At 46.7% G+C, this 21,428-nt stretch overlaps 2 protein-coding genes and 1 long non-coding RNA gene across 4 annotated transcripts; 2 read left to right on the forward strand and 1 right to left on the reverse strand.

The window, feature by feature from the left end:
• Window positions 1-11: 11 nt before the first annotated feature.
• On the forward strand, window positions 12-7,146 carry KCTD2 (potassium channel tetramerization domain containing 2). Of its 2 annotated transcripts, none has more exons than XM_052687888.1 (6): window positions 12-364; window positions 1,485-1,593; window positions 1,997-2,088; window positions 2,743-2,838; window positions 3,074-3,199; window positions 3,501-3,657. In XM_052687888.1, the coding sequence occupies exons 1-6, from the start codon at window positions 74-76 to the stop codon at window positions 3,534-3,536; spliced, it is 750 nt and encodes a 249-aa protein (XP_052543848.1). In that variant the 5' UTR covers window positions 12-73; the 3' UTR covers window positions 3,537-3,657. The 2 variants fall into 2 exon arrangements, with proteins under 2 accessions (XP_052543848.1, XP_052543849.1); XM_052687889.1 differs by lacking the exon at window positions 3,501-3,657 and adding an exon at window positions 3,757-7,146 and having other exon boundaries at window positions 16-364.
• Window positions 7,147-12,728: 5,582 nt separating this feature from the next.
• On the forward strand, window positions 12,729-20,979 carry SLC16A5 (solute carrier family 16 member 5). Its single transcript, XM_052687876.1, has 4 exons — window positions 12,729-13,182; window positions 16,059-16,202; window positions 17,162-18,025; window positions 19,954-20,979. Exons 1-4 carry the CDS (start codon window positions 12,963-12,965, stop codon window positions 20,187-20,189), a joined length of 1,464 nt encoding a protein of 487 aa, XP_052543836.1. The 5' UTR covers window positions 12,729-12,962; the 3' UTR covers window positions 20,190-20,979.
• Window positions 17,843-20,005, reverse strand: LOC128083037 (uncharacterized). The gene is made up of 2 exons (XR_008207932.1): window positions 19,913-20,005; window positions 17,843-19,274 (listed from the first exon to the last, which is right to left on the reverse strand). It is a non-coding gene; the product is annotated as an uncharacterized LOC128083037 (long non-coding RNA).
• Window positions 20,980-21,428: the final 449 nt, after the last annotated feature.

Consider the following 21,428-nt stretch of genomic DNA (forward strand, 5'->3'; position numbering starts at 1 on the left):
GCACGGAAATGCTTGGTGCGCCGGAAGCGGCGGCAGCGGGGATGGCGGCGTGGGGGCGCTGACGGCGGCCGCCATGGCGGAACTGGCAGCGGCGGAAGGGCCGCCGCGGGGCCGCACACCCAGTCCGGGCCCCGGGGGAGTGCCGGGACCGCCCAGCCCTCGCTCGGCCGCGCCGGGGTTCTCCGGCGCTATGCTGAGCCCGAGTCCCGCCGGTGCGGCCCGGCCGCCCTCCGCCTCCAAATGGGTGCGGCTGAATGTGGGCGGAACGTACTTCGTGAGCACCCGACAGACGCTGTGCCGGGAGCCCAAGTCCTTCTTGTGCCGCCTCTGCTGCCAGGACGGGCCCGAGCTCGGCTCCGACAAGGTGAGGCCCGGACCTCCCGCTCCCACCGGGCCCGGCCAGGGTCTACGGAGTCCCGGCACCACCCCGAGTCGTGCGTCCGTTGCTGCAGCCCCCGCCGCCTCCTCGTTCCTCCGGAGCGCCCCTGCGCCCTTCTGCTGCTACTGCACGCAGCAGGGAGAGAAACTTCCCCAGAAACAGAGATTTAAATGATGCGCCGCCCCCAGGATGTGTGTGGTTTTCCGTTGTATTTACTTCTGCTCTTAGAAAAGATCCCAGTTCAAGAGCTTTACTGGACATATAGCTCTGCAGTCGCTGTAGGTTGTTAACATACAGGTTTTTACAGTTATTATTACTGCAGGGTTTCTATAGTGTCTGTACAACATTTTATATCTGCTTAAGTAGAAGTTAAATCCAGGTTATGGCCATAGTAATGGTTACCAGTCTCAGCAAAGATAGGAGATGACATTTTGGAAGACCCCAGAATTTCATTGCTTTGGAGCAGGCTGCCTAGCAGGACCTGCATTGCTTTAAAGTGATATAAGGAAATGGCATGAAAAACAGCCACACAGGCTTTATCAGCCCTTCCAAGCTGCTTCAGGAAATGCTTTTAATTGTGGATTGCTGGTAATGTGATGACGTTGTATGCCCAGCTGCTGGAGACTGTTCAGAGACAGGACTGGTGCACTGCAATGGGCATTTCCAGTAATTCAAAGAAAGGGGGGGGGGAAAAATGTACTTTGAATTATCACATGCTGTTAATCAGAACTGGAAATCCAAATGTTCTTCCAAGTTTCTTATTTAAACTAGCATGGAAAACCAATTTAGGCAGAACATGACTGCCAGCTTTTGTGTTTTGTTATTGCAGTGAAGCAAAACTACTAAGCCCTGCTCATGTCTTCACTTATGCGAGCTTGTTTGTGGAAGTACTGACTGGGAGACATCCACCAGCATTATGAGCTGCAGCATTTACAGCTGAGTTCAGATACTGAGAAAAATGCTGGCTGAAGCATAGAGTCACAGATATGCTTTTCACAGGCAAAGGAATCCAGATTCTCAAAGAAAAGCTGTTCAGTGTATAATTTAAAAATGAAATGCCATGCCATTTAACTGTGCCTGCTTCATTTCTGTGCACGCTCAACAGGATGAGACAGGAGCGTATCTCATCGATAGAGATCCCACGTATTTTGGTCCAATACTGAACTACCTCCGACATGGGAAGCTCATCATAAACAAGGAGCTCGCAGAAGAAGGTATGAGAAACATACAGAAGAACTGCAAGCACTGTTTTATAGCACTTTTCGAACAGCATTTCTTCTCCCCAAACAGACAGCAGTTCTGAACAAGCAAGGAGCCTTGGTGACCTTCCCTTGAGCGAGGCTGCATGAATGATATTAGAGATTGTACCACAGGGTTTCTTAATCCTAGGGAAAGGGGAATAATCTTTCTTAAATGTTCTGTTAACCACAAAGGGAGGCAGCTTGTTTCCTTCCAGTCTGGGAGCGTGAGGTCAGAGGCGCAGTCCGTTTAGCACCCAGGGCTTTTCTTACACGTGGGAAAGATTTGGAGTCAGTAGCAGGTATTGCAGTCTTGTAGCTGAACTTTGTTCTGCTCTTTATAAAGTAACAGATTGCCTGCTTTTGATTCCTTCCTTAGGGGTACTGGAAGAAGCTGAGTTTTACAACATTGCGTCGCTTGTGCGGCTGGTGAAGGAGCGGATACGGGATAATGAGAACAGAACCTCTCAAGTAATGCACATGGGTTTTGCATACTGAAGTCAGTCATTTTCTGTAGCACGGTAGGAGGATGTGGCCATAGGTGCTTCTGGTAGAAGTTCTTTGGTTTGTTTCTAACAGTGACAATCAGTGTTCTTAGTTAAACCAAACCACAGCTGGGATAGATGATCCATTGTGGTTTCACAAGTACAGGCTACTAAGTCATCTTACTAATACTGCAGGGAAAGACAATGAACAGTTAAAAGTGCTACAGACAAAGATAGGGAAACGAAACAGACTGTTTTGGGAGGTAAGGAGTAGTTCAACTCTTCCTTCTCTGAACCACGTTCTGCCCTTTATATCAGTCTCTGCTGCTGAACTGATGTCCAAATCCCAGTACGTTTGATTTAAAAAACAGTAAATGGCTTTAAAAGACAACAAAGAATTGCTCTCACTGGCACATAAGCACCTGGAAGGATTTTAAAAAGCATGCTAACTCCTTGTAGCAGTTTTAGAATCAACTGGATAGTCACGAGAATGAGACCTCAGGAAGCCCATATGGTTGAAACTTCCTCAAACAGCAAGCAGACAAAGCAGGAGGCCCTGTAAAAGGCTAACTAGTTTCCTAGCTTGATACTAGTACAACAGTTGCTAAACTCCTCCTCATTTTTATTCTCCATTCTTTAGGGACCTGTGAAGCATGTATACAGAGTCCTTCAGTGCCAAGAGGAAGAGCTCACACAGATGGTGTCCACCATGTCTGATGGGTGGAAATTTGAACAGGTACCAGTAAAAAATGTACAAATGTGTCCGGTGCTTCTGTAAATACTTGCCTTACAAACACACTTTGGGAAAGACTGTGACATTGGAATATGGGAAGGGATGTGACCTGTTGGCACTTCAGGTCAGAACAGGTCTCTCTGAACAGTTGTAGCAGAAAAGGCAATTGCAGGAATAAAGCAGAAGTCAAGATTTACCAATAGAGTCATCCTTACCTTGGCTGTCTTCTGTCACACAGCTAATCAGCATTGGATCTTCATATAACTATGGAAATGAAGACCAGGCAGAATTCCTCTGTGTTGTGTCTAGGGAACTCAACAATTCTACCAATGGCATTGTCAAAGAGCCCAGCGAGAAGGCAAAGGTGAGGCATCTCCTCAAATGCGTTGTCTTGAATTCCCTTATGTAAAGAAAAAAAACACATCTTACATCAGGAGATCCACAATTTGCAGTATACCTACAAACATATACATATATTTCTTTCTGTATACCAGCTTTCATATTTTCTCCTGTGTGCATGACCTTCCCTCTCTCAAAAGATTTTCTGGTTTACCATGCATTCAAATCAAAGGGGGAAAAAAAAAGAGGAAAGACTTGGAAAAAAAGAGGATTTTGTGACTGAAGGATACTGTGGGAAGAGGACTGACATTGTTTTTCTCCTTCAGTCCATGCATTTTCCCCAGGACAGCAACAAAAGATGACATTTTTAACTCCTGGCAGGCAGCTAAAGCATTTCTAGAGAAGAGACTCTGTTTTAACCAGCCTGTCATTCGGTACAGTAGCATAGAAGCCAACAGGCTACTCTCATTCCTTCTCTTGTTAGACTACCTTTCCTTCCTCTACAAAAGCCAAAGATTTGGATCATGAACTTTGGCTTCTAAACTTGCCTGAGTTATTTATAGAGGCTCTCTTCTTTTTCAGATTCTTCAAGAGCGAGGATCTCGGATGTAATTCAAGTGTCCACTCCTCTAGAACTCCCAGATGTCAAAAGGGCAATCTAGTTGGACAGAGCATGTCTCCACAATGCAAACTTGCCCCTGTACAGTAACCAAGCTAATGCAAAGCAAAGCCAAGCCTGTCCTGCCAGTTATGAGTAATTCTAGTCCTAACCAAAGGCTTTCCTTCTATTCTGGAGAACAAGAAAGGACAAAACTCTTCCAGGTGGATTTCAGTCCGTTCCACAAGTATTTGTTTTATTTTTTGGCCAGTGCTGTACTGAATTTTTCCAACAACAACTGTGCTGGATTCCCAGTTGGATTCTTTGCAAAGGTTGCTTTAGGTCCACACAGCCTTGTGGTCAGTCCTACCTTACACAGGCTGCCATGGGTGGAAAGGTCTGTTTGACCTGTGCCTATGTCTACAACCACCAGAACAGTGCAGAGATCTTGCAGTGCTCCCTCCTGACAGCCAGTCCCCCACAGATCAGAACAGAGCTTTAAAAGAAGGAACAAAGAAGCTACTTGTAAAAAGCAACTTTTTTCATTCTTGCTTTGTATTTGTTCCTTGTACAATTCCTAGGAGCTGAGCTTCGCTAATAAGGGGAGCGGAGTTACACGTGCATCTAACACAGGTCTTGCTGTTAGCACTATCCTATGTGGGCTCCTGGCGTTTTCCAAAGCCCATTTCTTCTCGCGCATGCAAACAGACCTGTGTTCACCCAGAACAGTGACAGAGTAATGGTTCTGTCCTGTGTACCTCTCTGTTGAAGAAGAATGGTGACATCTTCCCCTTCGACACCTTGCCATGACCATATGTCTTAGCCTGGTGCAAAATCACAAGGTTAGGGACTTGTTCCAGCCAAGTTCAGCTTTGCCTTGTATCCAGCAGCATGGGCTCTGTCACCTGCCTTTTCACTAAGGGAGGACTGTGGGCAGAACTTCTTTTGTACTGTAGCAAGCAGGTAGGTTTGATTTTACCCGCGGGACTCGTTACGGAGGAGATCCGCTATTTACATACAGCGATTTAACTGCATCTTCCCTCGTGTCCCCAACCTTTAAAGAGATCAGCTCAAATTACACAGGGGCATCAAGAGCTGGGGGTGTGGGGGGTGTGAAAAGTTGCCAAACTGTTGTAATATATTTTGTCCAATGTGTCAACTTCCGTGACTTTTTTTGAATGCCTTGGATAGATGTGCAAAATGTTCGTTTGTGCCTCTCTTGAACTGTAATCTTAGCCAAATTGCAGTCACTGTTTCCTCTATGTTAAGCTGTGCCATCCCTAACCAAGGGCATGTCCCTCCTAGTCTGGTAAATGAAATTTCTTAGGAATTTGCTGCTGTGCGTTTTTCTCCTTTCATCCCTGCTTTGTTCTTGTAGCCCATGTGTCCTGGCACTTAGTTTTTCTTGAGTCAAATCCCAAACTAATGCTACATGCAGAGCTTCAGAGATGTTGGAATTTGCAGACATGGATGAGCACAGAGCAGATGATTCTCAATAAGGTATCAGAAATTCCTCCCCTGGTTTGAGGAGTTTGGTTCTTTTATGGAAAAATTCAGCTACCTGTGGTCTCCTTATGGTATTGAGATGGAAATAGGAAGGTCACCTGTTTTATCACTTATTGCTGGCAGGGCCTAAGGATAGCAAAATGTTACCAAAGGTCTGACAGCCAGTTCAGTAAACAAGGCATACAGCAAAGGCACAGAGCAACACAGCTGCACTTGGCCTCTTGGTACATGCTCGTGCCTGTCCTTTTCCATCCTTTGCCAATGTTCCATGCTTTCACTGGAGGCTTTGCCTCATTCACAAGAATTGCCAGTCAGTTATCCATGCCAGCTCAGTCCTGGTAACAACAGACCATGCCAAATGTCTTTGAATTCACATTCTGTCAGTTACAGGCTGTTGAAACACAGCTGGCTTGCCATTGTGCTGAAGAACCCAGCTCTCCTCCTTCCCTCCATCTTCCCCATTTATAATGTAGTGAGATGGTATTGGTGTGATTAGACCATACAGCTTGGCTGGGCCTAAATAACACTGTGGTATTATAGATATCTCTCCTCTGCCAGTATCTTGTAGTCTCAGTCATTGTGCTCTCAGCTGAGAAATCAAGAAGAATCATCGTAATGCAAGTTAACAGCCTGAAAAGCCCTCTAATTCTCATATTCATTTATGTTCTCTGTCTTCCTTGGAGAAGGGAGTTTCTGGAAACTGGAAGGAAATACCAGACTGAAGGTGACAGGGACTGGGTGAGCTGCATCTGTCACATCAGCACCAGCTGAACACCTTAAACTCACAGCAACACTAATGAGCTCACCTGAAGGGAGACATTCTGGCCAGTACAGTTCAACCAGGTAAAAGCAATACCTTGTTCCAAAATGCCATACATGGTGAAGCCCACGAGAGATTGCCTCATGCAAAAGCGATAGCATCACTCCCTACTGAGCCACAGAGAGCAAAAAAAAGAAAACCACCACAAAAAAACCCACCATTATCAGCTGAGCAGAGCTGCTGTTTAACTCATCCATGTGAAAGAACATCAAGGCTGCACCTTGGATCTCCCCTCCACACTGCTCTCTGCAGCAAGGGCTTGTCAGTGTATTCGAGTCTCCTTGGCTTTGGTTGCACAGGCCTTGAGTTCAACAGAGTTGACATACAAAACCAGTCTGTTCCTGAATAGCCCTTATTGTTGGATGATACTTAGGACAAGGCACAAAGACCATGAAGATACAATCCCAGGGGAGGATTTCTTCTCCCCTGATAGTGCTAATGACCTGTACCCCAGACCTAGGGCCACTCAGCATGACGCCAGCTGCATCTCTATTTGCTCAGCATTGCGCTTTTCCTTCTGTTACTTTTCACTCACTCACAATTATATCAAAACTAACAATGAAGATGAAATTTGCCCCACTGACTCTAAGGTAGTATGCTGTGAGAAGGGGGAGAGGTACTGGATATCCAAGAGTGTTTGTACCTCTTGGGAGAGTTTACCTCAAAGCATTAGTCCTGGGAATGGAAAGTGTGACGTTTGGGTTTTGGTTTTTTATAGGTTTTTCCAGTTGCCTGGTTGTTCTGTTATGGCAAGACTGGAAATAACCTTTTACAGTGTCTTTGTTTCTGCATATTTTTAAATAGATTTTCTCAGGGGTGACTGAATGGGCTGAGGCAGAGGGGGCAGTGAGATGGAGCAGACCCCAGCCCTGCAGCCGGGCTGTGGGCTCCTCCTTTGCCTGCAAATCCAGAGGTTTTGTACAGTTTGTCACCTGTCAGTGCCCTTTGCTACTGTTTCTCTTTGTTTATTAAATGTGTTTGAATAACAGTTGAGATGCTGCAATTAATTTGTTTTTCCAATAAAGATTCTGAAATGGGTTTGAAGCATTTGAAGAGTGTCTGCAGCCTGTGCTTTCTCTGCATCCATTTGCAGCCTTTCCAACACAAATTCTACATTTTAAGTACCTGCATATGGTTCTCATTCATTTGTGGTGGCTCATCAAGAGGAAAAGTCTACTTAGATTTTGCAGTCCTTCTTGGTAACTTTCAGAGAAGGAAGGCAAATCTAAGCATTTTTCTGATTTTCTTACACATAAGAGAATCTGAGCTACATCTATTTTTTACCATTTCCACCGACAAATAAGAATGCTAATACAAGCACCAAGTATGAGTAGTTTAAGGACGGGTTCTTCAGGCCAATTTTCATTTGCTAGCCACCTGTTTGGTTCAGCATGTGCAGCAGAAACATCCGGCATTTTCAACAGCATCGCCCCTCCCTGTACTACAAAGCCCCCCAAACAGCTGGAGAAGCTCAAACAGTTCTCCACTTTCCCACTGAAGGAAAAGGCGCAGCGATTCTTGCTGTCACCAAGACAAATGCAGAACAAATAAACTGCCATTTCTAAAGAGCTTCCCAGGTGTTCTGAGCAGACAACTGTCAGCTGAGATTTCTCTGGGCATGCAGCATTGGCTCTGAAACCTTGGGGGAGTATTTAAAATAGGCGATCTGTTACCTCCACCCTGAATGCCACAGCATTCCTCATGTTTGTGGTGTTGGCAGACCTGGAGATAAGTTGAGATTTAGTTCTTTTCCTGTTTATGGAACACTGCAGCTCATAAACGTGTGAAACAGAGGTGTCGTATGATTGGCAAACAGCGGGAGGCAAAGAGACAACATGTTGTCAAGATTTGGTGACGCCAGAATTTAGATAACAGCAATGATTCAGGCCTGACACAGGGAGGGGAAAGGAGGAGGAGGAAAGATGAGTAAACAGTGGGGAGACTTGGATGAACTTAGTCTTACTCTGAACCAGAATTTGCTGCTGCCCACTGCAGCTGCTCTGAGGCTGAGCTGTAAAGCAGCTGAGCAGGGAGGGCTGGCACATCCCCAAACAGGGTTTGGCCCCACAGCTGTGCAAGATGAGACACTCACCACATGGTGTCGTGCAAGGGGAGCATATGGGCATGGCAGCTGAAAGCAGAAATCACAGCTGATCCAACCACAGCTGAGCCACTCCAGTTGGTTCAGGACACCTACAAACCTTCATGGCCCACCCCTGTATCTCCATGCCAGACAGGACTGCAGCTTAGTTGAGGCATCTGTCAGCATCTAAATTTGTGGCCTAGGGCTCCAGAGAGTGGAAACCACAGCTGCATTTCCCCCTCTGCAAGTCCAAGAGATGACAGAGCTCTGCCCACAGCCATGAGTTCATCTCAGCGCCCACACGCTGTCTTGGTTTTCACATACCTGTGTGGCTCAGCCCACTGCTCACGCTCTCCTGCACTCTGGGCAAAGTCACATCTATTTCCAGATTGAAGGCTCATAAATATTTGTAACCCAGATTGCTGACTTGTTTGGGAAATAAACACCTTAGTCACATTCTTCCACCTAGATCTGGTTTTGAAATGGTCACTGAAGATTTAACCCAACTTTTATCCCAGCAAATGACCCCTGCAATACTTGATTCCTCCAGGTCTGGAGAAAGATATTGGTTTCTCCAAATCACAGCAAAGAAAAGTGCAATCCCCTCCCAGTCACCTCCAGGCACCAGGATAGCACCAGTCCGCTGTGTGCATGACCAGAGAGTCAGGCTCTAAATGAGAAAAGCAGTCAAATGGGTCTCTTTAGAGCTGGGAAACACCTAATGAACAGCCACCCCCATCCTAACACTGCTAATAGTTTTCTTAAATTTGAATACAAGGGAACACGTGGGAAGTAAGAACGGTTTGGTTGTATTTGCTAAACCAAGGGCTTTTGCCCATGAAACTAAGGGTGGAAATCACGTTTTGCAGTTTCTGCCCCCGTGTCCAGAAACACAACCCTAAGCACAGAGTGACCTGCATTTCCCAGCAGGGTGAAGAATTCCAGTCCCTTTCCCAGGAATCACAATGGCAAACACTGCAATGCTTCTGGGTGTGGGCAGGAGGAGCAGGACCCGACAGGGACGACGACGACAAAGCATCTGCCAAAAGCAGCATGGCCAAAGCTTCATCCTTGCTAGCTGGAGCCTGAAAACCTTCTGGCTCTCTCAAAATCATGACCCATCAATTCTGGCCGTTCACCCTCAAACTCTTATCCATCTTAACAGAATACTTCATCATAATGAGAAACTATTAACAGAAAAAGAGACAAAAATGACTAGCAATGAAGGTTCAAATCATCCCTACGCTGCAGCTGAGGCAAAAAAGAAAGGTGCTGGACCTGAGCTACACATATCCCAACATAAAGGAAAATAAGGACAGTGTTGGGAGGACTGCAGCATACTAGGGCAAGAGGCATCCCTAAAAGAGAGCAACGCCTATTTACCATCATCCCAGAACAGGGCTGTTTTCCTGTCTGCAGCCTCTGCACAGCTAACAGCAGTGGGATTTACACCTCATCCAAGCAGTCAGCCGTTAACTCCCCATTAATAAGAGCGAGAGCCAAGGTGGCCAAGCACATCTTTCTCAGACTGGGCTCCGAAGCCATCCTTCTGTTCACCAAACATCCTCAACGCATGCAGGACAGCCACAGGCTGCATGAGGAGGAACGCAGCAGTCAGGAGGGCAAGGGCCAGTGTGCAGGAGAACCACATGCACTCACCCACCAGAGCAAGTTGTATCTTGCCAAATTCTCCCGAGCCAACAGAAGCTGTCAGCACCTGCACCACTGACATCACTCACTTCAATTCCCATTTCCCATCTCCAAGCCAAAGTCTTCAGTACTGGTTGAGAGCTATTTTTGGCCGCTCAAAACCAATATCCCACCTGGTACTCCACCTGTGTCCTGGTAATTGATGAGCTCAGGGCAGTCAGGCAGAGCTGAGAGCAAGCCAAGAAAATAGGGACAGTACTGGGACATCTGCCCATAGGCAAGGAGCCAGGCTTAAATGCAACTGGGAATCAAAATAGGTGGGGAGAATGTGGGGGAGGGGAGGGGAGGGGAGGGGAGTCGAGTCAAGTCGAGTCAGATGAGGCTGCTCAGCCTAATTAGAAACTTATTGGTGCCAGCAAGGCTCTGATACCCTTTGCAGGGGGAGAAGGTGGGAGCAATGCTGTGACCTTGAGAAAGTCACCTGGCACAAAACACAGGATGAAAATGAACTTAAAAAGTCACTTACAGAGCTGTTTACCAAGAGAAGTGCTTGGCCTTCCTACCCCCAACAGACACAGAGTGACCCCCCCCCCCCCAGATTTTACCGCCTGGCTCTGTTTACAGTAAACATCTTGCCTCTGTGCACACAGCCTATTTTACATTCATAAACACATGCCCAGCTCACACCAGGCTGAGGTGGGGCAGCAGGAGGATGCTGCATGCCATGCAGCAGGGTGCAGAGTTAGTGTACTGTGAACTAGAGAAGACTTCTTCCTGCTGCCCTCCCTGTTCCCAACCATAGGTATCTTCTGGGCTCAGAGCCTCTCCCTGTACACACTTCTGGGTTCCCTTCCTGCTGCTGTGACCCCATGAGAAGTTTGGGACAAGAATTGGGCTGCTCTTCTCTCCACAGGGATGCCCACAGCTGCCAGCTCTCACTGAGGCTGACATATAGATACTGTCATCATCTGCAGGCTGAATGTAAAGCTCTTCTGAGGAGGGGAGCTGTGCAAATGCCCTGTGTGAATGCACACAGAGCCACCAGCAGCCCTGCTGTGTGCTCTCATCGCAGCAGCTGCAGTCCCCCATCACAGCTGAGGGAAACAGGAGCATGGGAATGGGAAACGAGCACTGTTCGAGCACTCCTGATGTGCTGCCATAAGGAACAGCTCCAGGCCTGCTGCGCTGCCCAAAGGAAATCCAGCAAAGGTTGAACTTAGCATCTTGATGGTCACTGCAGCAAAAAAAACATTCAGAGCTGAAAAAGAGAAACTGAATAGGTGAAGCAGAGACGGAACTGCTGACCAGTTTGGCTCTGACCAACACACAGTTTGCAGCAAGCATTCATGCATGTCTTGCTGCGAGCCCCAATCCAAATCCCAGTGCAATCAGTATGAGACAAGCATTCGAGCTTGTGAGAATCTGCCTTTGCTTTGTGCTGGTCCTGGTCTCGACACAACTGAGGAACAGGCTGAGGACAACATGGCTGCAGCAGAGCATGCAGCAGCCTGCCACATTCACACTCGGGAAGGATTAAAAGCCGTTTTTGCGAAGCCATTTGGCAGGCATGGCCAGCTGAGCGCTGAACAAACCCACTCCCTTCACTCTGCACAGGCAGAAGGAGGTGAGGCACCACCTGGCAGCCGACTGCACGTCCCAGAGCTGCTCACAGCCTGAGGCCTGGCTGATGCCGAAGGTTCGGAGGCCACAGGGATACACTGCCCGGCGGCCAGCGGCAGGCAAAAGCCATGGCAAGTGCATGACCCCCAGCTCTACTCTCCCCTGTGAGCCTGAGCTGCAGAAATCTGCTGCTGGACACACTCAGATGTTGGACAGGGTGGCTGGGAACAGAGAGGAGCTGTGCTTCTGCCTTTTTTTAGGGGTTTGCTGTTGCCGGGGAGAGGTTTTAGGCTGTCATCCAGCAAATTCAAACCAGAGAGACAAGCACTTGAATTAGTTGCATTATCTACACCCAGCTAAAGTGGACAAAGGATTAAAGTATGCTGAGCACCCCCACCATGATTTGCATGTGAGAGCCCCTTCCCACGGGCCCCCTCTGCTTGCAGCCCTTTTTTCCCTGGCTGCAAGCCAGCCGGCACAGCAGCCTGTTTACAGAGTGATGCTGAGGGTAACGTTGCAAAAGACTTCATCAGAGCTTTTGGGCACTGCTGAAGCAGAAGCACCCAGCACGCCACGATGAGCCACCCGCACTGCGCTTCAGCCCCTCACGTCGCCAGGCCTGGTCCAGCCCCAGGTATGGAACTGATTCTGAGCGTGTTGCCATGGCAAGCTTGAAATAATGAGCTAGAATGAGTTATTATTCATTCTTAAAGCTGCACACAACACTCAGTTGTAGCTATTGTTGTAGGGGGAGGGACACTAAATAAATACTGTGTGGTGCAAACCTTACAGTGCTTTTCTTGAGCTTGTCCAGCTGCCAAAGATTTTTGTGCCTTTATTCATGTGAAATACTCTTGTTGTTTCATGCTGCTGATCTCACAGCAAGCAAACTTGGGATCTCTCATCTTCAGACCTAGACAGAGATATAGCGGAAGTATATCTGAGATCACTGGATCCTAATTAATCAGTGACTTCTAAAATGTTTTTTCAACACTAGTGATTTGAACTGTATGTGCAGTGCAACAGTATGCTGCCACATACAAGCCTTATATGTTTCTATTTTTCTTGGCATTTGCAGAGTTTTTTGGTCACTCCTCTCAGTGTGAGGACTTGGTGACCTTAGCAATTGCCAGCAAGGGGACTCTGTATGATGAAAGCAGGTGAAAGGGAAAATAAGGGTGGAACTGGGTAAGGCCAGTTCATACCTCAAAGGAGGTGTGGTCCTGTCCTGTACCTGGCTGCGCTCACTGTCTTGTGCAATATAAAAGGGGAAGGCAGTCATTTCTCGAGCAATCTTCCAGAATCCTGTAGAGAGAAAGAAGGGGAGTCCTGGAAGAAATGCAGTGCAAGAAGTCCAGAGTGTGCACTGCCAAGGGCTTAGGACACGCTGGTGCCTCTGAGCCCAGGGAATACCCACAGCCCTTGTCTCTGTAGGTCCGTTTCCTGGACTGAGGGCTGCATGGTAGCTGCACTCCCTTCCCCAGCAGGCTGCCTGCGAGTAGAAAGAAGCCATGGCCCAAGGAGGAGCAGCAGCACGAGGAACTGCCAAAGTCCAGGACCGGGGGTGGGCATGGATGGTCCTGGTGGCCTCAGTGGTGCTGCAGGGGCTGACGCTGGGCTTCCCCTCCTGCATCGGCGTCTTCTTCACTGACCTCCAGCATGAGTTCCAGGCCACCAACAGCGAGACATCGTGGTTCCCCTCCATCATGGTTGCTGTGCTGCACGCAGGCGGTAAGTAGAGGCTGTAGGGATGCCCTCTGCTGCCTCCTGGACACAGGGCCTTAGGAGGGTACTCAGCATTTCTCTGAGGAGGAAGGGACAGGGAGGTCTGGGGCAGGTTGCTCGGCAGTGAAAGGCGCCTCCCAGCGATTTCCATGCCCACAGAGCCCAGCACCAAGTGTCCGCAGATACCAAGTTCCCATCCACCACTCTAACGGATAACTAAAACGAGGAAGGTGAATCTCTTTCTCAGCCCAGCTTCTCCAGAACAATGAGAACTTAATTATTTTTCACAGTTATTTTTAAATAAGCTGGCAAGTAGGGCTGGATCTTGGGTACTTTCTTCATGCCCTTCCACATGCCAGCTCTGCTCCCCCAGGCTACCAGCTGAGGCTCAGGGCTGAAAGTAGCTCCTTGGGCAGTGGCACAGCGTGCAGCAGCAGGTATCGCACAACTGGTTTAATGCAGAACTTGGGCCAGGTAGCACCCTGCTGCTGAAGGGGGTAGATGGAGGGTGATGCTTTGTGGACAAGGAGTGAATCACCCAGGAGCACTAAGCACTGTTTCTTCCCTACAGAAAATGTGGGAGTTGCACGGGAGGGGGCATACAGAGCTCCTATTCCTGCATAGGAGAGTAAAACATACCCAGCAGCTCGAGAGCTTCTCAGTAAATGGTTCGTGTTGCTGCTGGCCCCTCCTCATACACCCACCATGCTTGTGTGATATACAGTCCATCTGAACTCCATCCAGCAAAGTGTATAACGACTCCCGTATACCTGAGCTGCTCCCTTAGTTCACTCCTGCCCTCTTCCAATATTGCTGAAAGGTGACGCAGCAGTATGAGGGGAAAAAAAAAGCAGAGCCCTGAGTCACACTGACGTGATGGCTGCAGCAGGTTAAGTTTCACTGTGCAATACTTGGCTGAGAGCTGGACACGGGGGAAAAAGAGTTTGCACCTTAGTGGAAGCAGGTAGTCCCAGAGTTGCAAGGCACAGAGGGAAAGACCTCAGGCAAAGCAGCTACAGAAGGAATCGACACTGAAGTTCAACAGAAACAGAGCGGTGCCATGGCTGTTTGACTTGAGAAGCTGCTGGGCATGACCTGTGGTCTGGTTGCTGTAGGAACCAGGAAAAGAACAGGAGCCAGTGGCTCTGGGAATGGTCCGAAAAGCAGCTCGGTCCCAGCACGCCTAGGAAAGACAAGCCTGGCGGCCTCTGCGAGGACATATCAATTCTGTCTTCAATAATGAAGTAATTGTTTTGTGGGAGGCTGGGACCACAGTGAAAGTTAATGTAAAGACAGCCAATATAGATCCAAAAGGGATTAATTACACAAGGAAAGAATAGCCTCATGGTGATCACATGCACTAACAGAATTTGTAAGGCCACTGCAACTCTCCAGACTCACGCAAGTTCAAATGCAGCAGTTTTGCTGGAACAGAATGCAGTCACTAGTTTGCTGAGCCCGATGAACACTTCTTCAAAGGCCAGTTGAAGTCCAAGGTGAAAATCTCCCAAGCAGATCAAAATGCACACAGTTACAGTCCTAATGTTAAGAACGTTCAGCTGCTTGCTTGATTATGCATTTTATTTCTAACCAAAACTTTTCCACAGGTTATTTTTCCCCACGCTGATTCCTAACTCTGAAGCTTGTAGACTTTTTGAATTTACTTACATAATTTTAAGTGTTAAGAAGAGGAAAAAAATTAGTAAGCCTTGAAAATAATGCAGACCCTGGCAGAAACACAAAATGAAGCTGCCATTAAAGACTCCTCTATCAGAACATGCAGAGAGAAATGTTTTCCATTGGCAGCCTGCAGGTCTGAACTAACATCATCCTCTCCCAAAATCTATGGCATTAGCAACCTTGTAATTTACCCCACTCTCACAGAACTCACCAACAAACAGCCTGTGAAAATTAATGAATCAACTAACTTTACTCACATACCTCCATGTCTATTTGTCGATTGGTTTTGCTGATGAAATAGCATAACTCCTACTTAGAAAAGCCTGCAAGCAACACGAGCACAATGCCCACATTTCTGCTCCACCAGGAAGACCCAGGTCTTGTGGTGGTGGAGAAAGAGCAGGGATGTGCACAGCCTGCAAAGAGGCGTGGGTCCTCATGGCTACCCACGCTGGCCAGGTATGCTAAAACAGACATCTGGAAAGAGCTGAACTGACAACAGTGTTGTACTGTTTTCATGGAGACAGCTTTCAGTTCAGCTCCATAAGCTGGAGCATGGATGCCACAGCCTGAAGCTTAGACTGATTCCAATGCAAACATGCATACACCTCCATAGACATTTTCAAATTATCCCCCTCAAGGACAATCCCTGTTTTTCTCCTGCTCTTGATCTGTTCCAGAGTCAACCTACCCTCCTGCAGAGAATTTCACCTATGTAGAAGACACCAAGGACAATTTAGAATCTTTTGTGGCTGAATATTTGAAAAAAACAGTGAAAGAGTAGTGGAAATATGCAAGCAGAAATAACACTTTGTTCAGTATCTCTTACTCAGGGACATGGAAATTCAAGTCCTATCCTTTTCCAAATTGTTTGTAGAACTGATACAACATGAGAACAGAATTACACTTCCATTTTCAGGATTATTAGCTACTGTCAATCACAGGGAAGCTTAGGAATCCTATTTCATGGCCAAAACACAAGCAGAGCACAGGTGCACTCCCTTCTGCTGACAAGCTGACCAAGCTCTTCGGAGGATCAGGGAATGCATTTTCTACTTCTGTTTCCTTCCTTAAATTTTGCTGCTGGGAAAATCCACAGGCTCTCTATCCTAAATTGTTTGATAACTGCAGCTTTCTAGCACACACAGAACAATTCTGTTCTCCCTCACTGCTTCCTTTTTATTTTATTTCTCTTCTCTCAGGGCCTCTGTGCAGCATCCTTGTGAAGCACTTTGGCTGCAGGTTTGCTGTCATAGTGGGAGGGCTGCTCAGCAGCGTGGGCATGGTGTCCAGCTCCTTCTGCAAGTCCCTCAGCCAGCTTTACCTAACAGCTGGCCTCATCACTGGTAAGTACAAGGAACAGCAGCGAAATCCAGCTGCTGTGCTGGGAAGTGGTAGAAGTCTGGACTGAGCACTCGTGCTTTTCACTTAGCTGTGAAATAGAATAAATCAAAGCCCCACAGCTCATTGGGAATTGCATGCTGGATAGGCTTGCCCTTCACACCCCTTTAACACACATCTCACCCAGTCAGCTCATATCAAAGTACTTCTCCCTGGAAAAGGCTACAGGTCTCTAAGGGTGACAGAGAGAGCAAAAACGTCTGTTCTCCTTAGGAGCTTCACAACCTTTTGCCTTTGAAGAGGGGACTTTTTCCCACCTCGAAGTGCAATGTTGGGATAACATCCTTCACAAATATCCTGGGCACGGACTTCACCACTCCCAGTCTGGGGAGATGTGAGTTATCTTTCTCTGACCAAATACTATGTTGGTTTTGAACAGAAGTAACAGATGGGAACTTTTCCTTTCCAAATATTTCTCCTAGGTAATTGTTTTTCAATCCGTGCTATTTTTCTAACAAAGAGAAATTGATTTGTGAAGCCAGATCATTTTGGGACCAAACCTGTTGACTCTTGCAAGCTAAGGTCTGTGCGCAGCACAGGGATAAACAATAATTAACTCCCTGAAACCTGGTGAAAACGTCAGGAATCAACTCTGCCTGCTGAATGCAGTATAAAACCAAGTCCTGGTCATTTTTCCCAAGAACAACTCTGGAACAATCATGGGCATGGCAGTGTGGCTCAAACATCAGCTTAGAGCAGTGTATTCAGTACCCCTGAGAACACAGGGAATCTAAAGTATACACAACATCCTTCTTCACCCCTCATTTGGGATTACTGATCATTAATCACTGGGGGCTGTGATGAAGTCATCTGTGGGTACACCAGAGTTTTGGGCTCTTTTAATCTTGTAAGACACTACAGAGAGATCATGTGCTACTATTTTCTCTTTCATTCTTATCTTTAGGTCTGGGGTCATGCTTCAGCTTCCAGGCAGGAGTGACTGCACTGGGCTCCTACTTTGTGCGGTGGCAAACGCTGGCCAATGCCATGGCGTCCACTGGTGTCTCTATTGGTTTCACACTGTGGCCGCTTCTTTCTCGATACCTGCTAGATGAGATGGGCTGGAGAGATACTTTTCTTATCTTTGGAGGAATCCTGTTGAACTGTTGTGTTTGTGGAGCTATTATGAGACCAGTGAAGTTTGCACTGGGATCACTACTGCAGTTTTCCAGTACAGGAGAGGAGCCAGGGAGAAGAGCAGAAGACGCTCAGCTGTCCAACAGAGCATCTTCTCACCTAAAGCTCCAGGAACAAACCAGAAAGATCACATGTTTCCAGGTGCTGCAGAACTACCTGGCTCTTGATATCTTCTGTCAAAACAAAAGGTACCAGATTTACACGATTGGAGTGACATGGATGATGACGGGGTTTGCGTTACCCCATATCTACCTCGTACCTTATGCCATCCAGAATGGGTTGGAGGAACACAGGGCAGCCCTCCTCATCTCCATTATTGGATTCATCAACATCTTCATGCGCCCTCTGACAGGGCTGCTCTCAGGACAAACAATCTTCACAGGGAGACGCATCTACCTGTACAGCCTGGCCGTGCTCCTGTGTGGGCTGGGCAATTTCATTTGTGTCATCTCAGCTGAATTCAGCATGCTCATCTTCTACTGCGTCATCTTCAGTATAGCCATGAGTGGCATTGGAGCCCTCACATTCCAGGTGCTGATGGATGTGGTGGAGATGGACAGGTTCTCGAGCGCTCTAGGGCTCTTCACCATCCTGGAGAGTATCACTGTTCTCATTGGACCCCCTCTGACAGGTGAGAAAACCTATTAAAGCAGATTGGAGAAAAACAAGGTTTTTAGACACCGATGGTAAGTATTTGGGAGCATATTGAAGAGGAATGAATGAGTTTCCAGATCCATGCAGGCAGCTGATTATGCAGAGGGAGCAATACAAAAGGAAGACTCAGAAAGGAATGCCCTTCTCACAGCCGAACAAGGATAATTTCTGTAGCTGCCTAAGTGTCTCTGAAGCAACAGCAGACAGTGAAAAAGCTGCACATTTGGCAGGCAGCTTCGACAGGCATGCAGTGATGAGAACTTGTTTCCTTCGAATGGCAGAGCACAGAGAGGAATTACAGTAGTAGGATCGTGCTGTCATAAAATTCTCACTGCATTCCTAGCACTGATCTATGAAGTCTCAAGAAATTGCAAACATCCATACATCTACTGTCGTCAGAGGTATTACCAGCTCTACGTAACTGAAGAGGCTTATAGTAAAAGCCTCTTCTACTTATTGTTATTCCTGGTTATGGAGTGCATTCATTTTCCTCTAGAGGCAAGAAAGGAAACTAGTTATGCCCTCAAATCTAATAAATTACTCACAGATTTCACAGTTCACTCCAAAAGCCACTGAATAACCTGGCTAAGTACCTGCTCCTGCAGTATAGCAACAAATTCAAAAGACTGACAGACAAAATACAAATCTGAGTGTGAATCCTCTACTGGTTTTAGCTCTCTTCTCCAGGCACTGAATTGTATCTCATCCAGTGGGAAAGCAACTATCTGTTCTATGAATGGGACTACATGCACTGTATGTCATGTCATTCCCAGGCAAAACATGTTAGTTGCTTTTCTCAAAGTGCAGAAAAGGTCTGGGATGTCTCTGATAGGAGTGGCAGATGGGCAAAACTGACAGCTGGGGCTCTTCATCCTGGAGAAGATAAGGCTCTGAGGAGACCTTATAGCAGCCTTCCAACACGGAAGGGCCTACGGGAAAGCTGGGGAGGGACTTTTTATAAGTGCATATAGTGACAGGATGAGGGAAAATGGTTTTAAACTGGAGTAGGGTAGATTTAGACTAGATATCAGGAAGAAATTATTTACTGTGAGGGTGGTGAGACACGGGAACAGGTTGCCCAGTGAAGCTGTGGATGCCCCCTCCCTGGTAGCATTCAAGGCCAGGCTGGATGGGCCTGTGAGCAACCTGGTAGAGGGAGGTGTCGCTGCCTGCAGCAGGGAGTTGGAACTAGGTGATCTTGAAGGTCCCTTCCAACCCAAACCATTCTATGAAAACAAAGTACAGCAAGATTAGCTCACTTTCTTGTTGGAGATAGAAAATACATTGAAGAATTACACTGATATTTCCATATATTAATAAGCAACCTGTTGAGGAGGCATCATACATTTTACCCGAATACCTTTTGCCTTTCCTTCTCCAGTGTTGGTGTTAAAATACCCACTTGACATATCAATCTTCTAAATGTTTTGCATTGAGGCTCTCAAAGTTAGTTATAATGCCCACTGTGCTGTGCATTTTCCTCACACTATTACAAGTTTTCAGTATAGAGACCCAAACATGTCAGTCTTGGAAAGATTTCCTTATTTATTTGTTCTGATCTCTGACCTGGGTTGTACGAAGGTCACTCGCTCCAAAACCCTGACACAGAGGTCCTCTGATGAGTACAAAAATCAATCAGTGCATGGGGAAAAAGTTACAATTTCCTTTCTTTCCTGATTTCTCTGTGTACTGGAAAATACTTTTCACAGAAACAGAAACACCGCCTGAGAAATGACTACAAACAAGCTCTAGAATCTGGAGAACAGATCTTAACTCATTTATGAATGCTTATCTTTTGTACAGGGCATTTTCCTGGATTGGCCAGATTTAACATTTCTATAAATGTCACTACAGTTGCCTTTACCACGTATCCTCTTTTTAACTAAGCTGTGGTTTCCATTTCAGGTCTCCTGGTGGATGCAACCCGTGATTTCCGCTATGTCTTCTACACCTCAAGTTTCTTCCTGATATCAGCTTCATTATTCATGGTGCTCAGCTTCTATGCTCTGGAAAAAAAAAATAAATTGAAAGACACCTCAAAAGTACCTCCAGAGAAGTCTGCCATATACAGTGAAACGCCAAATGAATCACAGTCTGAAAGTCAACCCACTCTAGCAGTTGTGCACGTCACAAGCATATGAGAATAAATAACAATTTTGCTGCTGTACAAAGCCTCACGAGACCCAGCCCTGATGGCACATGAGAAAACAGGTGTCTGCATCCCACAGCCGTCACCCTTCCTCCCTGCACATCCGTTCGGTGGGGCTGCGTCAGACCCCACGTGAGCAACGCAGACCTGAGCCCAACAGGCAGTGCCAGCCAAAGGACAGACAGAACTGTGCTGTCCTAAAGCAGGCCACGGGACAACAACACCCATGGCAACCAGCTCTGAGAAATAAAAGTAATGTTGATTCAATTGATTTAAGTTGGTACCTTTCTGAAGTCACTGGAATTTCATATGCACACTTCTCTCGCTAGCACTGGTAAATAATTACTGATGGCTATGCACAATGGTAGTTCTTGCATAAGTATTACTCACCTACTCTGAACATGCAGTTTTGGAGCAGACTTATATGAACTTTCCTGGTAGCCTCCCAAGGTTGAGGAAGGGGAAAGAAGAGAAACAGTTTTAACTGGAAGCGTGTTATTATTTTCCACATCTCTAAACAAAATGGGGGGGCTGCCAAATGAGTCACACAACTCAGGCAGGAACCTACAAAGATCAAATATTTTTTCCTATGAGGTATATATGAGTTCTTCACGCTAAGTACATTTTCAAAGCTCCAAAAGTTCCACACCAGAGCAACAAAAACAAAAGGACTGAAACCTTACAGTGTCTGCTTTGTATAATTAGTAGTATCTCAAGTGCTTTCTGATGTATCATAAAAAGAGATTAATGGCTTCTACAAATACATCTCTTTCCAGCATTAACTGGGATCAATTCTATTTTTTTTTTTGGGGGGGAGGGGGGAGGTGCGAAACAACACAGGAGAGCAACATATAATGAAGGTAAACAGCCGTATATAGGGCAAATTCAACACCACTGGAGTTCTCCCTTGTGGAAATGAATTCAGTTCTTTAGTCTCAGACTCACATCATCTCATTATTGACAATTTCGCTCAACCATAACTTAAAAAGTAATCTGAGGGGAAAAAATACAGTAGGAAACATTGGTGTTAACTCTCACATCCATGCAGTCTCTTGGCTATGCGAGGCTTTTCCCAACACACTCCTAGGAGTTACATTTGTCAGCAATAACACGAGAGTTGCATCAGCCTCTGAACTCCCTCTGTTGAGCTGCGAACTCTATTTCCTATCCCACGTGCTCTGAGCAGATATCTCACAAAGTACTGCAGCTGAAGATTGCTCAACATTCCAGA

The sequence above is a fragment of the Tympanuchus pallidicinctus genome, unplaced genomic scaffold (assembly GCF_026119805.1).
Source record: "Tympanuchus pallidicinctus isolate F22 unplaced genomic scaffold, pur_lepc_1.0 scaffold23, whole genome shotgun sequence".
In the NCBI taxonomy this organism is placed as follows: domain Eukaryota; kingdom Metazoa; phylum Chordata; class Aves; order Galliformes; family Phasianidae; genus Tympanuchus; species Tympanuchus pallidicinctus.